This window comes from Lipotes vexillifer, unplaced genomic scaffold, assembly GCF_000442215.2.
Source record: "Lipotes vexillifer unplaced genomic scaffold, Lipotes_vexillifer_v1.1 scaffold921, whole genome shotgun sequence".
In the NCBI taxonomy this organism is placed as follows: Eukaryota; Metazoa; Chordata; class Mammalia; order Artiodactyla; family Lipotidae; genus Lipotes; species Lipotes vexillifer.
This window is the reverse complement of record NW_006787800.1, coordinates 1,621,123-1,635,419: the sequence shown is the minus strand read 5'-3', so window position 1 is coordinate 1,635,419 and position 14,297 is coordinate 1,621,123. Positions and strand designations below refer to the sequence as shown.

Below are 14,297 nucleotides of genomic sequence, written 5' to 3'. Positions count from 1 at the left end.
AGATTGTTTCAGTTTGAATATTCTTTACAATGATTCTTGATGAAAGACTCTTAATCTTGTAAACATCAGTGTGCACAGTCTCGCTACTACATAGTTTCACGTCCTTGGACAGGAAGGCCGGTTCACAGCTAGTGAAAGAGAGAGCAGTTTAAGTTTTAATGGCTGATAAACCTTACATCCTGCAGGAGGAAAGCACTTTTCCTTTTTTGCTTCTTAAGAATGTGGCAGAAATGTATGCTGAGGTAGCCCAGTCAATCCTTACTTTTTTCTTTTTTTGTAAATTTGGTCTCGGAATATTTCTGGAAGGGTTACATTTTGAAGAAGCCACTGCTGGGACCGGCTTCCATTGCAGTCTCTAATGCTGGGGCACCTGGCTGTCCTCTTCTGTGGCTTTATCCAGGCACTGATTACTGTTCACATGCTGCAGGGTTAATTTCACCGGATCATACTCGCAAAGTTGGTTGCCTTTTAGGTGGTGGCATGTGAGCACTGTGACTGGGCCATTAAGTTTGGAGACATCCAAGCAAAGGTCATCTGTTCTAATTTCTTTGTTGGCAGTGTAAGAGAAAACCTGATTACCTCCCATACCGTGACGGTTAAAAATTCCAACTTTTTCATTCTCTTTTCTAGCCATGTTATCTAGACACTGATTTGTTTCCACATTTCGTATCTCTCCCAAAGAGAAATAGTGACGTGGAATCTGAGAATTGGGATAAATATTCTATAGGTACCAAGAGAAAGGTCTGCATTGGAGTTTGTGTCTTAGACCAAGTCTTGATGATATATCTCCATAATCTACCTTTGTAACACCTGGAGAAATTATATAGAAGAAATTCTTGAATTCATCCATCCACACTTCTGCAAGTCGTCTGTTATTTTTATTGATAATCTGCCCTGTGCCTCCTGGAAACGTGTAAGGTGTAGCTTTCTGAAACACATGTCCAACATGTGAGCAAGTAACAATCTCCAAAGTTCCTCCACACTGCCAAATCCTAAAGGAAATTTCTAGGTTTTCTCCTCCCCAAATATCCATTCCAGCATCATATGTTCCAATTTCCTGAAAGTAATCTCTGTCTATTGAAAAAAGGCCTCCTGCCATTGTAGGTGTTCTCACAGGAAGAGTTTGATCACCTTTCCTTTTGTCCATTTCTCTTTGGGGAACAGGATACCAGCGAAAATTAAGCTTCCAGTTGAATCCACCATAGGTCATGTCAGAACTTGCCATGTACTCAAAAGTATCATCACTGATCACATCAGTGGTAGGAGAGACCACTGTCTTCCTGTCATGTTTGATCCTGGCTAAGAGAGGCTCCAGCCACCCCACTGTACATTCACAGTGAGCATCTAAAAAGGTGATCACTTGGCCTTTAGACACTGCAGCTCCTTTTAACCTAGCTCTGATCAATCCAGAACGTTGCTCCATTCGAATTACATGAACTGGTACTTTTAATTTTTTCACATAAGTCTCTAGAGGTCTTTTCAAAAAGTCTCTTTCAGGCTTCCCTGGTGGCGCAGTGGTTGAGAGTACGCCTGCCGATGCAGGGGACACGGGTTCGTCCCACATGCCGCAGAGCGGCTGGGCCCGTGAGCCATGGCCACTGAGCCTGCGCGTCCGGAGCCTGTGCTCCGCAACGGGAGAGGCCACAAGAGTGAGAGGCCCGCATACAGCAAAACATTAAAATGTAAAATTTACCTCTTTCACTGGCATCATCTACTAGAACAATTTCTTCTAGCATGTGTCTTGGTGAGCGATTAATGACACTATGGACAGTTCGCAGAAGTGTTCTCCAAGCCTCATTATGGAAAACAATCACCACACTTGTTGTAGGAAGATTATCTGGATACACCTTTGTTTTCCACCCTTCTAACCTAACATCTGGTAAAGATCTGTTGAGTGCAATCATCTAACTTGCCATTAAATTGAACTGATTGATTTTAACATCTCTTTCATCTTTTCTTGATCCTCTTTAGGAATGACAACTGGTTTCCCCATTTCTCCAGGACCTTCATGAGGCTTTTGTACTGGCTCTAGAACATCCCCAGCAGGAAGTCCTCTCTCTTTTTTTTCATCACATTTGTTGCATTCACTGAAGTAAAGCAGCAGGAACATATCCAAGAATACCCAAATCAAGGAGGTGGCTAGGACCACCTTGCAATATGCAAATTTTCTCATGGCACTTTAAGTCAAATGCAAAATTAAAAAAAATATATATATATAAATATACAAAGATCATGAAAATTATTCCAATCCAGTTTCATCAGAAATCACGTTCACAACCCCAAAGTGGTTTTTCAAATGAATTCATATCCCAAATCCACATGTCCCAGGCGGTGGCGGCGGCGGCGGCGGCGGCGGCGGCGGCAGCGGAGGGCGCTCCTCGGGGCCGGCCCGGGGCGGTCGCGGTGCGGTCCCGCGGGCCGCAGCGCGGGCGCTACTCTCGGGCCGCCGTCCGCCGCGCCTTTTATTTTTTTTTTTGAGTCATGCTGCATGGCTTGCAGGATCTCAGTTCCCTGACCGGTGATTGAACCAGGCCACGGCAGTGGAAGGCCGGAATCCTAACCACTAGACCACCAGGAAACTATCATCACTTTCTTCTGCTGGCAGTGCTCACTCCCGCCCTCCCTGACACAAACACTACTCATCCTTCCGAGATATATCTGAACAGTTCTCAGAAATCTCTCAGATCAGAGCCCTCCTAAATTCTCTACAGATCTTTGCATATTGCACTGCTAAAACTTATAATTTTTATTAAAAACTGTGATCTGTTGTCTAATATCACCCCTTTTCCTGCTCCCAGAATGTAAACTACGGGGACAGCAAGACCTGCTAGTGGGAATGTGCAGAGCTTGAACTAGGGTGACGATCCAGGAAAGGGGAAAGAAGCAAAGACGGAGATCATGGAATCATCAGATCAGTTCCGTCTACCATTCCCACCCAGTCCCCTTCCTGGCTCTCTGGGAGTCCTTTTCTCATTGATCAGCAAGTCCTCCCCTGTGTTATTCTTGGCAAGCCTCAGAGAATAACTCCAACCAGCTTTGGTTCTTGTCCTGGGAGCCCCTCAGGGAAGCAGGGCTTTTCAGTCAGCATAGTGCTGAGAGAATCCAAGAGCAAGGTTGGCAGGGCTTGGACTGGGGTGTACACATTTGGGTGCAATTAGAATCATCTGGAAGACTGTCATGCCTTCATCTTAGAGCAAATCAGCCCAGTAACTGCACCATGAGCTAACTGCACTGCTAAAGCAAGATTCAAAGACAAGGCAAGGGCCTTGTCTTTTATCTTCACCACCACTCCTCCTGAGCAGTTTGACAACGTCTAGATCAATGGTGTTTATTGAAAAATAAGACGAAGGAACTCCGAATAAATGATTACTATGGAAACATTAAAGGGGAGCAAACAGCAAGAGGTAGCAAAAAAAAAAAAAAAAAAAAAAAAAGAGGCAGTGGAACCCATGCTTACAAGAGCTGGAAAGAGCATGGGAGGTAATACTGCCCACGGTAGGATTCCATAATTGTTCCTTCTGGTTGTGCTGGGGACTGTGCTTGTTACTTTGGAAGACAGTAATTCCAACCAAAATGGGGATCAGACTCCTGAAACTATTACAATGCCTCAAGGAGAGGATGGGATAGAGCTAAGGTTTTGACCAGTGAATTCGACTAAGGGAAAAAGTAAATCAAAGGGCTAAATGGCAGACTCAAGGGTCAGGAACCAGGGAAAGGACTCTTCAACAACAGACTTACCATCAGGAAATCCATGAACGTTTGTAAGCTGTCTAGGGAGGTGTAAACCAGGTCCAGAGCCGCTCTTGCCCAGTCTCAGCCTGCTCTGCAGTCAAGGGAATAAGCCAGGCCACCTACTTTTATAGCACTTAGACTGTTCTGGATTCAGTCTATAGGGAATGTTAAATTGCCTCCACAGGTACCATGTCAGAAACTCACCTTTTGAGAGTTGAAGTCTTTATTTTCCCAAACCACAACTTTAAAATACTTAAATGACGTGAACAGAAGGGGATGCAGCCACGGACAGTCTTCCAAGATTGTATGCCTGGTCTCCTCCCCAAACTAATCTCACACCTTAAATGTCCATTTAAATGAGATATAGTGTTAGATTGACACACATCTATTTGAAATCAACATTTATCCCTTCAGACTTAAATAAATCCTATCCCACACCCACAACTCTTTAAGTACTACTGAACTTTCCAAATCCTTTCCATCACTTTTCTCTAGATGAACAGAGCTCAAAGGGAGTTGAAGAGTTCACTCACTGAGATCTACAATTAATTGGGCTGAAAAGCCCAATCAGGGGGCTCCTCCCCTTTAAAAAACTAAGGGCCTTGCAAAATGGTAACAAGTGATTCCCAGCCCTGCTTGGGTATTACCATCTCTTTGAGCTTTTGCTTTGCCTGGGCCTCAACTAAAGAATTCAGGGCATTCCCTGGTAGTCCAGTGGTTAGGACTCTGCAGTTCCACTGCAGGTCTGGGTTCAAGCCCTGGTTGGGAAACTAAGATCACACAAGCCACAGGGTATGGCCAAAAAAGGATTCAGACACCCAAGTTACAAGCTTTTAGCAGCTCTGGAGTCCAAGTATGCAACAAGGCTTGAGAGTCACTGCTAGAGCCCAATTTATTGCTACCTCCAAAATCATCACTACCATCTCCACCATATTCCACTTTCCACCTGTTTCCAGCAACATTACATCAGAATAAACTGTAGGTTTACATTCCCAGCCTTCCATTTAAAAATTCAGATTTTCTATTACGGCACATTATTTTAAACCGTCCCCTTTTGTAGGGTGTAAAGCCCCCAAAATTCCAGAAACCAGACATCTCATATTTCTCAACTGTAGAGCCCTTCTGTCTATACAGCGTGAGAAGGGGTTAGACTTGCAGCAATTTTTTTTTTTTTTGCGGTACGCGGGCCTCTCACTGTTGTGGCCTCTCCCGTTGCGGAGCACAGGCTCTGGACGCGCAGGCTCAGGGGCCATGGCTCACGGGCCCAGCCGCTCCTGGACCGGGGCACGGACTCGTGTCCCCTGCATTGGCAGGCAGACTCTCAACCACTGTGCCACCAGGGAAGCCCTGGAAATGAGTTTTTGATTTCATTTTGGTAAGGATCACTGGAATTCTCTGAACTGGCACTGTATTAACCAACTTTGCAGAGCTATGTACATGTGCAACTTGCGCCAAAGCTGCAAATTATAAAAGTAGGCACAACTGCCTTTTTAAGGCAGATGCCCAATGCAAGAAGTACCTACTGTTGGCTACCTCCCATCCCTTTCACATCTTGCTAAGTGTCCAGGAAACAATCCACATATCCAGAACCAGAGGAAAACTTGAGCCTATTCCAAATCTTGGGTTTGAAACTCTTGGTTAAGATATGAATGAGCCAGAGAATTTTGTTTTCTTCATCTAAAACCAGAGCAAATTGCAAACTTTAAGGTTATTTTGGGGGATTCACTTTACAAAGGGCAGATGCACTTTTATCACTACAGCAACAGCCTACTGGTTTATTTAAAACAGGATGGTCCTTTTTCCTCACCTCAGGAGTACTTTCCTCAAAATCTCAATTGTATCACATTCATTTTGAAGCACTAGAAAAAGAAATGTCATTAAAGTAATAAACTCAAAACTTGAATAATATTTTCTTTATTTACAAGTTAGAATCAACAGACAAAGAAAAGACAATCCAAGGGACCAAATGGGGAGATGACTGAAACCCCCAGGGGCCCCAAATGGAGAAGCAAAAGGGAAAACAGTAGAAAAAAAAAGTCAACGTAAAAAAAGAACGCCTTCTTCCCTCCCCATGGAGGCTGAGGGGACCATGGCCCCACCCTGCCTCGGCCTTACCTAGCTTAAAATAAATTAGAACAACCTCCCTCAAAACAGGGCCCTTACAAGTGAACAGGGCAGCTACGGCCTCAGGTAACCCTGTATCAGGGCCTTTGCCCATTCCCACCCTTTACCCCTGCCCCACCACAGTCATTTTGAATAGGGGCTCTATGCCTAAGAGGTCACTCTCCATGGGGCTGGGAACGCAGTTGTATTTTGTCCATTTATGTCCCTCCTTCAGTAATTGTCCCTGCATTCCTCCCCCCTGCAGAGCCAGCTCTCCTACAGTGGGGGGAGGGGGTGAGATGAGGAAGTGTCACAGCAAAGGGAGAGTAGAGGTGGGGCAAGGTGGTCTAGGGGTCCGGTCCTGCGGAGCCTCCTGCCCCATCTGGCCTGGCCCCTTAGCCTGAGTCTGAATCACTGGTGTCTGAAGAAGAGGAAGATGAAGAAGAGGAGCTGGAATCCGAGCTGGAGCTGGAAGCACTGAGGCGGGACACTGCTACCTGCTGTGCCGATGACGTCTCCGTTTTTTCACTCGCTGCAGAACAAAGTTGAAGTTTAAAGGTTATTCCCGTCTGATTTCCATTTTTCAAGAGTCAAGAGGGCAGGATGTAGTGAATTCACAGTGGCTTACTGAACACTCACCTTTCTTGGGGGGCTTTTTGGTAGAATTGAGCTGCCCACTAACATCTTGTAACCGCTTTTCTAGTTCCCGCTTCTTCTCCAAAGCCAGTTCCTCCTTTGTCTTTCCCACAGGTTTCTTAATAGCTAGAAAAAGAAATATACCAGGATTAAGATAGCCAGAAGCACCCTAGCTTCTCTGTCCCCTATTGCTGCCAAATTCCTTTCTTGAACATTGGGAAGCAACTAATCCAACCCTTATCATCCCAGGAGCTGATGATCTCAAGTCCATCGAGCGTATGCCTACTATCCTTCTTTCACTGTCCTCAGAACTTCGCGAGGACTTGCTGAGTTAACTGAGTTAACTCTGCCCCTCTAGATGCAACAAATCCTCCTCAGAACCTCACGAGGATTTGCTGAGTTAACTGGTGGGCCTCATTTCATACTCACTATAGGGCTTCCGAGGTTTCTTTCGTAGGCAGGAAAGGACATAGCGTTCAAGCTCTCTAAGTGTGGATGGCTTGAGCGTTTCAAAATCAATCTCAATTTCTTCTGGGTTTGAGTCACGTAAAGAGGGCTCCCTGGCTTGAATTATGTGTACAACTCGACCCAGTTTCTCCCCGGGCAACTTGTTGATGTCCAGGCTCAACTGCCGCTTCTCGTCGTAACTCATGGGCCTGCTTTCTTCCTCTTCCTCTGAATCATAGCCTGCAGGCAGGGCAGGTGGGGCTGTCTTTGTGGCCTTTTTGGGGAGTCTACGGGCAAAAGAAAATTGTCAATTGTGGGACATTCTCACTATTCAACCCAGTGACCTGGATTTCATGCCTGAAAAACTGTTTTCCATTAAGGCAAATGAGTGGGCTACTAGACACTGTATCAGGGGAGCACAGCTTCTTTACATGCCAAACACTTTTATTAATCTCGGACTTTGAGAACTAAATATAAGTACACTGCCACAGGTCCACTTTTTTTTGCTCCCTAAAGCACTAACCCACCCCCGACCACAGAAGAAAACACGAAAAACCAGATTCACTGGTTTAGAGAAGGGGTAGGCAGACTACACTGTCAAAGTTAAGCAGCTTTGAGAGACTACAGTCTTCAAAAGTCGACTTCATCCCCTGGCCACCTGCAGAAAAAATTCGCTGGACCCTGATTTAGAGAAACCTTTGCAAGGAGTGGGAGAAATCATCCTCCCCGGAAAGATCCGAGACATAACTGAGCTGTCTCTGCTTCCATGTTAGATAGTACTCACTTGGTGCTACTTCCTGCAGAAGGTCCAAAGCCAGGAGGGCCTAGGGTAGCAACGCTGCCAGCCCCACTGCCACTCGCTTTCTTGGACTTCTTGGGCTGAGATGGGCGAGGTGCCCGAGGCCCTTTGTCATCTTCCTCAACCCCGGCTCGGCCTCGATGCTTCTCTGCCTTCCGTTTCTTCTTTTTCTCTTTTTTTTCTCTCTTTCGCTTGGGCTTGGATATTGGGCCTTGGGACAGGGCAGCCAGTTGTTCATGTACTGCTCGAAGCTAAAGAGGAAAAAGAATCATGTGAAACGGAAAAAATAAATAGGTAAAGCAATAAAGACTAAATGAAAAAAAATTTAGGGCCAAGACAGTGCACGAACCTCACCCAGTAAACTGAACAGTGACAAATTAAAATAATACCTGTTCCTGTAGTTCAGCCAAGCGATGAGCCCTTTCTTCCTCGGAGTCGGAGCTTTCACTCTCTTCTTCCTCTTCTTCATCCTCCTCATCTTCCTCCTCCTCATCCTCAGAAGAGCTCTCACTGCTACTTTCCTCGCTGGAGGACTCTGAAGATGATTTGGCCAAGCCAGGGGGCAAGGCAGTAGAGACTGGTAAAGGCCCTGGTTCCAGTGGTTCATCTGGCATCTTGGCATAACGGAACTCAAATACATCCTAGAGAGAGACAGCAGACTCAAAACCATGCTAGTGGATATGCCCTGATCATACCCAGCCATACGGCAGCTCCAATTTACAACTGTAGAGACTGGGAGAGCCCCATGTTGAGGTTGTGCACCACAGACAGCAAAATTTCTCTCCCCAGACCCATTTATTCTTCCAACTCCGACCTTGACACTCACCTGTAACTTTCGTGCCATGGCCACAACATCATGGTCTGGGGGATTGTACTTATAGCAGTTGGAGAACATAAGCCGCACGTCAGCAGCAAACTCCTGTGCATCCCGGTAATCACGATTCTCCATCTTCCGCTGCAGAAGGAGGCAGCATCAGAAGCTGCACAGGCAGGAAGACTCACCTTTCCCTGCCAGCTCCAGACACCGCAAGGCTAGCCCTCTCGAGAGCACGGGGGCGGGGCAGGGGTAGCCTTAAGGATCTATGCCCTGGGGCTCAAGTTTGAAGTCAAAGGAATTTGGGTGGGTTGAAGAAATATCTATGTCTAGGAAAAAAAATCATTTCTAGTGAAAAGAGAGGGTGGGTGGCCTCTGACTAACCAGCCATCCCTTAACTTTTCTATCCTAACCCAACATTCCCAATAGGTAGGACCTAATTGTAGATGAGTAGCGATGCTCTGAACACAAAACCCACCACACTGTCTCAAACTCCAGAAAATATGGACTCCTAACAAGTCCTTGACCTTCTGCCCCATTACTATTTTGCAAAAATAAAATGCCAAGACTGCTGTGTGCCCGGAAAAAGTGACTGTTTTATTGATCCCTAGGCTCCAATCACTGCCTGAGTATCCCATCTGCCCCATGCAGTGGGTACCTTGACAGTGCTGAGGTCCATGGGGTGCTTAATGATGTCATGGTAGTCATGCAGGCCAAGAGCGGAAGCGTCCACTGGTTTATAAAAAGGCCAGGCATAGGCAGCATGCTTCTTAGAGAGTAATTCCTTCAAAATGCCATTGCAGTGTTTTAACTGTTCCGACAGCTTTCCTTTCTTGGAGCTTTGGTGCTGTTGCTGAGAGTCAGGCAAGTCTTTGCGTGGGGGCTTGATAGGGCGGCCACTCTCTCTACGCATAGGGGGAAGCCGTGCTGCCTTAGGCTCAAGACCCCCGGGAGGGCTAGCTGGGGAGCCAGGAGCCAGGATAGCTGTAGGTGTAGGGGTGGTAGTATCTGCTTTCCGCTTTACCCCTTTTTTCTGCAGAGAAAAACAAGACAGGAGCCTTTTACCCTGGGTCCACTCCATTCAAGACCTTTCCCTCCTCATTATCCCAAAGATATCCACAGATGTATACCTTGGCAAGGGGCTGGGCTGGGGGAGCTGCAGAGACAGCAAGGAGCGGGGGTCCAGCGGAGTGCAAGGACTTGAGAAGGGGCGAAGAGATGACCGATGGGTGGGGAATGTTGAGGACAGTGGTAGGTATCTCAGGTGGTGGAGTATACAGGGCTGTGTGAGACACAGAAGAGACAGCAGGCACCTGATGGGCACTGGTGATACTGCCCTGGAGTGCTGGGGTGGGGGGAGAGAAAAAAAGTTTAGTCTGATTATCTTTCCCATCTTTTGGTCTTCATTAGCAAAACTCCTTCTCTTCCTACCTGCCAATTTGGCCCCTTTCTTGTGGCTGTTCTTAGGGATAGTCACCACAAGCTCTTGTTCCTCTTGTGGCATTGACGCCACCTTCTGTAGAAAGATCTTTTCCAGCGTTTGTGCCATCAGGACAATATCATCAGTAGGCTACAGGAAACACAAAGAAAAAGTTCAAATGCCAGCAAAAGACAAGCAAAACCATTTTTCTCTGAGGAATTCCTAGCCCCAGGCATCACCACCACCCCCCCTTACACAACTTCACCATCAAGTACTGAAAATCACCTGTATTGGGCCATTAAATTCCCTTTTCTTTTCCAACTCTGCCCCTCAAGATGCAACAAAGAAATAAAAGTTCAGAAATAAGAGAATGAGAGCTGATTAAAAAAAAAATAGTTCCTGCTCTACTCAGATCTCTGGAGATTTCTCTGAAAAACAGGGCCACTATCCACAAGAATAAAAAGTGTTCTATTTAAACATCTCTTAACGCTGGATCTCTGAGACCACATCACTGCTTTCAGTGGTACCTTTTGGAACTCAGACTTTCTAGGATCCTGACTACTGAGAACACCTACAGTAAAACACTTAAAACTTTCATTGATAAAGTAGTGATAAAAAATGCACTGTCTGTCCCCAACTACTAATAACACAAAAACACTCACCTTGTTGTAGATATAACAGTTGGTGAACATGGTATTAAAATCCTGCATACACTCTGAGGCAGCCCAGTAATAGTTGTTTTCAAGTCTCCTCTTAATAGTACCCATATCCATAGGCTGCTTTATAATTTTGTGATAATCCTAAAAAAAGAAATGGTAGGTCAGAGCTACAGAAAGATAAAACTCCTGTTCTCCTAAGCAAACTACCGACCCCAACACACACGCACATACACACCCCCTATGAGTCAAGAATACAAAGTCTCCTAAACTGCGGCCCCAATTAAATCTATGGGATAGGAAAAAAATGGAACAGGATTCTTATCACCCATAGGGAGGCCCCTACTGCCTTTCTCTAACCACCCACCTCCCACCCACTCTGGAAAAGCTTCCCATCCTGTGACATTACCTCTGGGGCTGGCTATCCATGGGCTGCATGAGGGAGAGGAAGAAGCTAAGAATTTTGGCCACCGTGGTCCTCTCCCAACCTGGGGTGGGAATCTGTAAAATGGAGCCAGGGCACAAAAGTTAAGGAAGGACACATGGAGGGCACAATGAGAGATGCTAAGATAGCAAGCGGTTGGATCAAACACAAAGGACCAAGAATCCAGAAATCTGGTGGCTATCTGCCCTACAGGGTAGAAACAGGAACTCCTAGGGGCCGCAGCAGCTATACTACACAGCCCACCTCCACACACACACATTCTTGTTCATTTCCATACCTCCCCACTCCAATCTCTACTCACCGGCAGACCCAGTTTGACAGCATCCACAGGCTGCCGGAAGGGCCATGCAAACTGATGTTTCCACAGAGCCTTCATCACCACCTTGTGCAGGTATTGCAACTGGTTGGTAACCCGTCCTGGCTTTTTGGGATTGGACACCTCCGGGGGTGGTGGGTTGGCAGGGGTTAGTTGCAAAGCCGGCACTGAAGCCATTGTGGGGCTCTCGAATCCCTCATACAACAGGGAGGGCTTTCGAATCCTTTTCCCAGGCGCTGCTGCCTCTGGGCCCAGTCCCAGTAACCCTGCATTCCCCTCCCCAGGGAGCCTGTGAAGACAAGGAACAAAACCATATGTGATAATCTTGTGGAACTTGGGAGAGTACAATTTACACTAATTTACACTACGTACCCTCAATAAATCCAGGCTTGAAATCTAGTGAAAGGTGGTCAAGATTATGAAAATGAAAACAGTATCCAAACAATCCACGGAGCTTTTGTTCTTGTACTTCCTACCACCTCTTCTGTTCTTAGTCCTACATTCTGAATTCTCAAGTCTGATGGACTCTTTCATCTGTTTTTAAAATTTAAAGTGAAAAAGCCCAAGGTAATTTCTCACAGGGCACAGCCATTTGAGAATCACAGCCTTATTGGGATGGGACTTAAGCAAAATGGGTGGAGCCGAGAAACTCAAGCCCCAAGCTTCCTCCTCACTAGGGACTTGGTGGTTGCCATGGTGGTTGAGCCTGAGGGAAGCGGGTGAAAAGGAAACAAAATAGAAAAATTTCATAAAATGCTAATTAAACACTTAAGAATCCACCTGTGCAGAAGGAATCAGCATCCTCCACAAGCTCTGGATAGTTAACTCGAAATAGACCAGACATCTAACGGAAAACCCTATCAACTCAAAAAAAGAAAAAATCAGACAAGGGAGCATTTGTCACACTTCACAGCCTGGAATACCCCAAGCTACCATCCTCCAGAAATTATTCACAAATTCGTCTCCTCCCTCTGAAGAATTCAAAAAATAGAGCTGTCCGAACAGTCAAGGTTAGCGAGTTCCCTCAGAAAAGTGATACAGACCTCCCCTGCAACCCCTAACAAAAACTGCGATGCCGTTAACAGTTCCCATTGCAGCATCAACTCTGAAGATCAAAGGCCAATAATGCACCAAGTATGCATTCTCTCTGGTGCTCCTCGAGACCAGATGCTTCCCAAGGCCCAAGACTAAAGACGTTATACCGAAATCTCATTGTTTACATCCGCAGAGCTGGACTAGAGGATCCTTAGCTCCACCCTCCTATCCTGAATGAAACTCCCAATTGTATCACAAAAACAAAAACAAAAACACACAGCAAAAAACCCAATCCTCTGCAACAAGACACAACTCTCAACACAAAGCCGCACCAGTCAACGAAAGACTAGCAGGAACTTAATGACCTACCCGACATTAGGAAAGAGTGATCCTTCTACCCTACTCAGGAAATCTCCGTTTCCAGTCCTCGAGCTCTATCACCATGGCAACCCTGTAAAGCACAAGATATGGCCACGAACCCACTCCCCCAAAAGGCCTGACAAACCGTCACTAGACACCAAACCCACTACTCGCAGGACCTGCTCCCCAATCAGTGTCCTTCCCCATTACATTCTGCCGCCACCTCCCTCTGCCCGACTCGGGTAAGATCTAACCACAGAGGAAAAAACAACGTATAAACTGACAACCTGTGCTCCCTCCATATTCAGGATCTGGGCCACTGCCTCAGTCCCAGACCGCCGCTCAACCCCCTGCGCGAGCCCGGCGAGCCAACAGTTGCGCCACGGAACAACAACGCGCCCCACTCGGTTCCGCACTCCCTCCGAGCCCGACGCCCCACACCCGCGCGCTGCAACTCGCGAACGCCCCCTTCCCACACGCCGTTCGCGGGGACGTACTTGTTGTGGGGAGTCACGTTTTGCAGCATCTTGACCACGGGGAACCGGCGCTGCCCTCAGCCGCGGAAAGTCCGGGTGGCCTCGGTTCCCCTTACCTTCCAGTCCAGCATAACCCGGGAAGTGGGGGGGGTCGGGGGCCGCTGCCCTCGGCCCTCCAGGCGACAACCGCCCCCCCCCCGCCGGGCCGGAACGAGAGCAGTCTCCTCCGCTGTTTCTCGGAGAACTCCCGGCAGCTTGGCGCGCTCCGCAGGAGGCGGACAGCGAGAAAATGGCGGCGGCCCCAGCTGAGGCGGGCGAGCGAAGGGGGACGGACTCTTCAAACCCCAGGACAGTCCCCGATCCCAGACACCGTCGTCAATATTGCCCGCCGTTGGTCTGCAAGGATCCCCTCTTCCTGCCAGGACCGTCCGGCGCGGACGAGGTCCCGTTTCGATCTCGGATGGAGGCGGATGAACACGAAAAGTGGTTTAGGGAGCCGCCGCCTCCATCTTTGAAATCCTCTTGAGGGCGGAGTAGAGGGGGTGGACAGACTCCGAGGACTTGGGCGGGGCTCGAAAAAGGGGAGCTTCGGGGGCTTCTATGGGGTCTGTACTGTCCGCCGGGACCGGTCATAGGCCGAGACGAAGGCCATTTCCAAGCGGATGGACGTGGATTGTAATGGCGGCCCCGGACGACTCGAAGGCTCTGTATAAGTAGGCAGAATCCTCCAGCTCGTTCTAGAGGCTGCTCCACTCCAGCGCGAAATGGCGCCGCCGAGCCCCGCGCCAGCCCTTTATATATAGGCAGGGGGGCGGAGCTCCGCCGCTCATGCGCGCCACCGCGCTCGCGACTTCCCCCACCCCCTCCGCGCGCTCGCGCTCGCTCACGCGCGTGAAGAAGCGCAGTCGAAGGGGGCGGAACACCTCTCCGCGGGAGCGTTTTCTATTGGTCGGCGGATGCGATGACGTCATAAGCCTCATTTCCAACGCGTTAGTCACCAGGCAGAATGCCGCATAGACCCACAGGGAAGCGGCAACCAGCCACATCTCCGAGCCAAT

The 14,297-nt window shown here is 47.9% G+C and overlaps 2 protein-coding genes across 2 annotated transcripts; both read right to left on the bottom strand.

Annotated features, from left to right (window-relative positions):
- Positions 1-258: 258 nt before the first annotated feature.
- LOC103073043 (polypeptide N-acetylgalactosaminyltransferase 1-like) lies at positions 259-2,173 on the bottom strand. Its single transcript, XM_082931188.1, is given in 4 exon segments — positions 259-366; positions 368-1,488; positions 1,694-1,939; positions 1,942-2,173. Coding segments are annotated over 4 exon segments (1,707 nt in total).
- A 3,457-nt stretch (positions 2,174-5,630) lies between these two features.
- BRD2 (bromodomain containing 2) lies at positions 5,631-14,297 on the bottom strand. Its single transcript, XM_007460811.1, has 12 exons — positions 13,261-14,297; positions 11,354-11,657; positions 10,614-10,751; positions 9,963-10,101; positions 9,662-9,876; positions 9,190-9,564; positions 8,544-8,672; positions 8,107-8,358; positions 7,703-7,968; positions 6,901-7,205; positions 6,475-6,597; positions 5,631-6,367 (listed from the first exon to the last, which is right to left on the bottom strand). Exons 1-12 carry the CDS (start codon positions 13,287-13,289, stop codon positions 6,231-6,233), a joined length of 2,412 nt encoding a protein of 803 aa, XP_007460873.1. The 5' UTR covers positions 13,290-14,297; the 3' UTR covers positions 5,631-6,230.

Bases quoted from the DNA above. Each gene is read 5' to 3' on its own strand.
- BRD2 (XM_007460811.1), bottom strand. From the start codon at position 13,289: ATGCTGCAAAACGTGACTCCCCACAACAA. The intron at 9,565-9,661 runs GTATACATCTGT...TTTTCTCTGCAG, and splicing joins CAGCCCAGCCCCTTGCCAAG to AAAAAAGGGGTAAAGCGGAA. The intron at 8,673-9,189 runs GTACCCACTGCA...CTCCTTCTGCAG, and splicing joins TGGACCTCAGCACTGTCAAG to CGGAAGATGGAGAATCGTGA.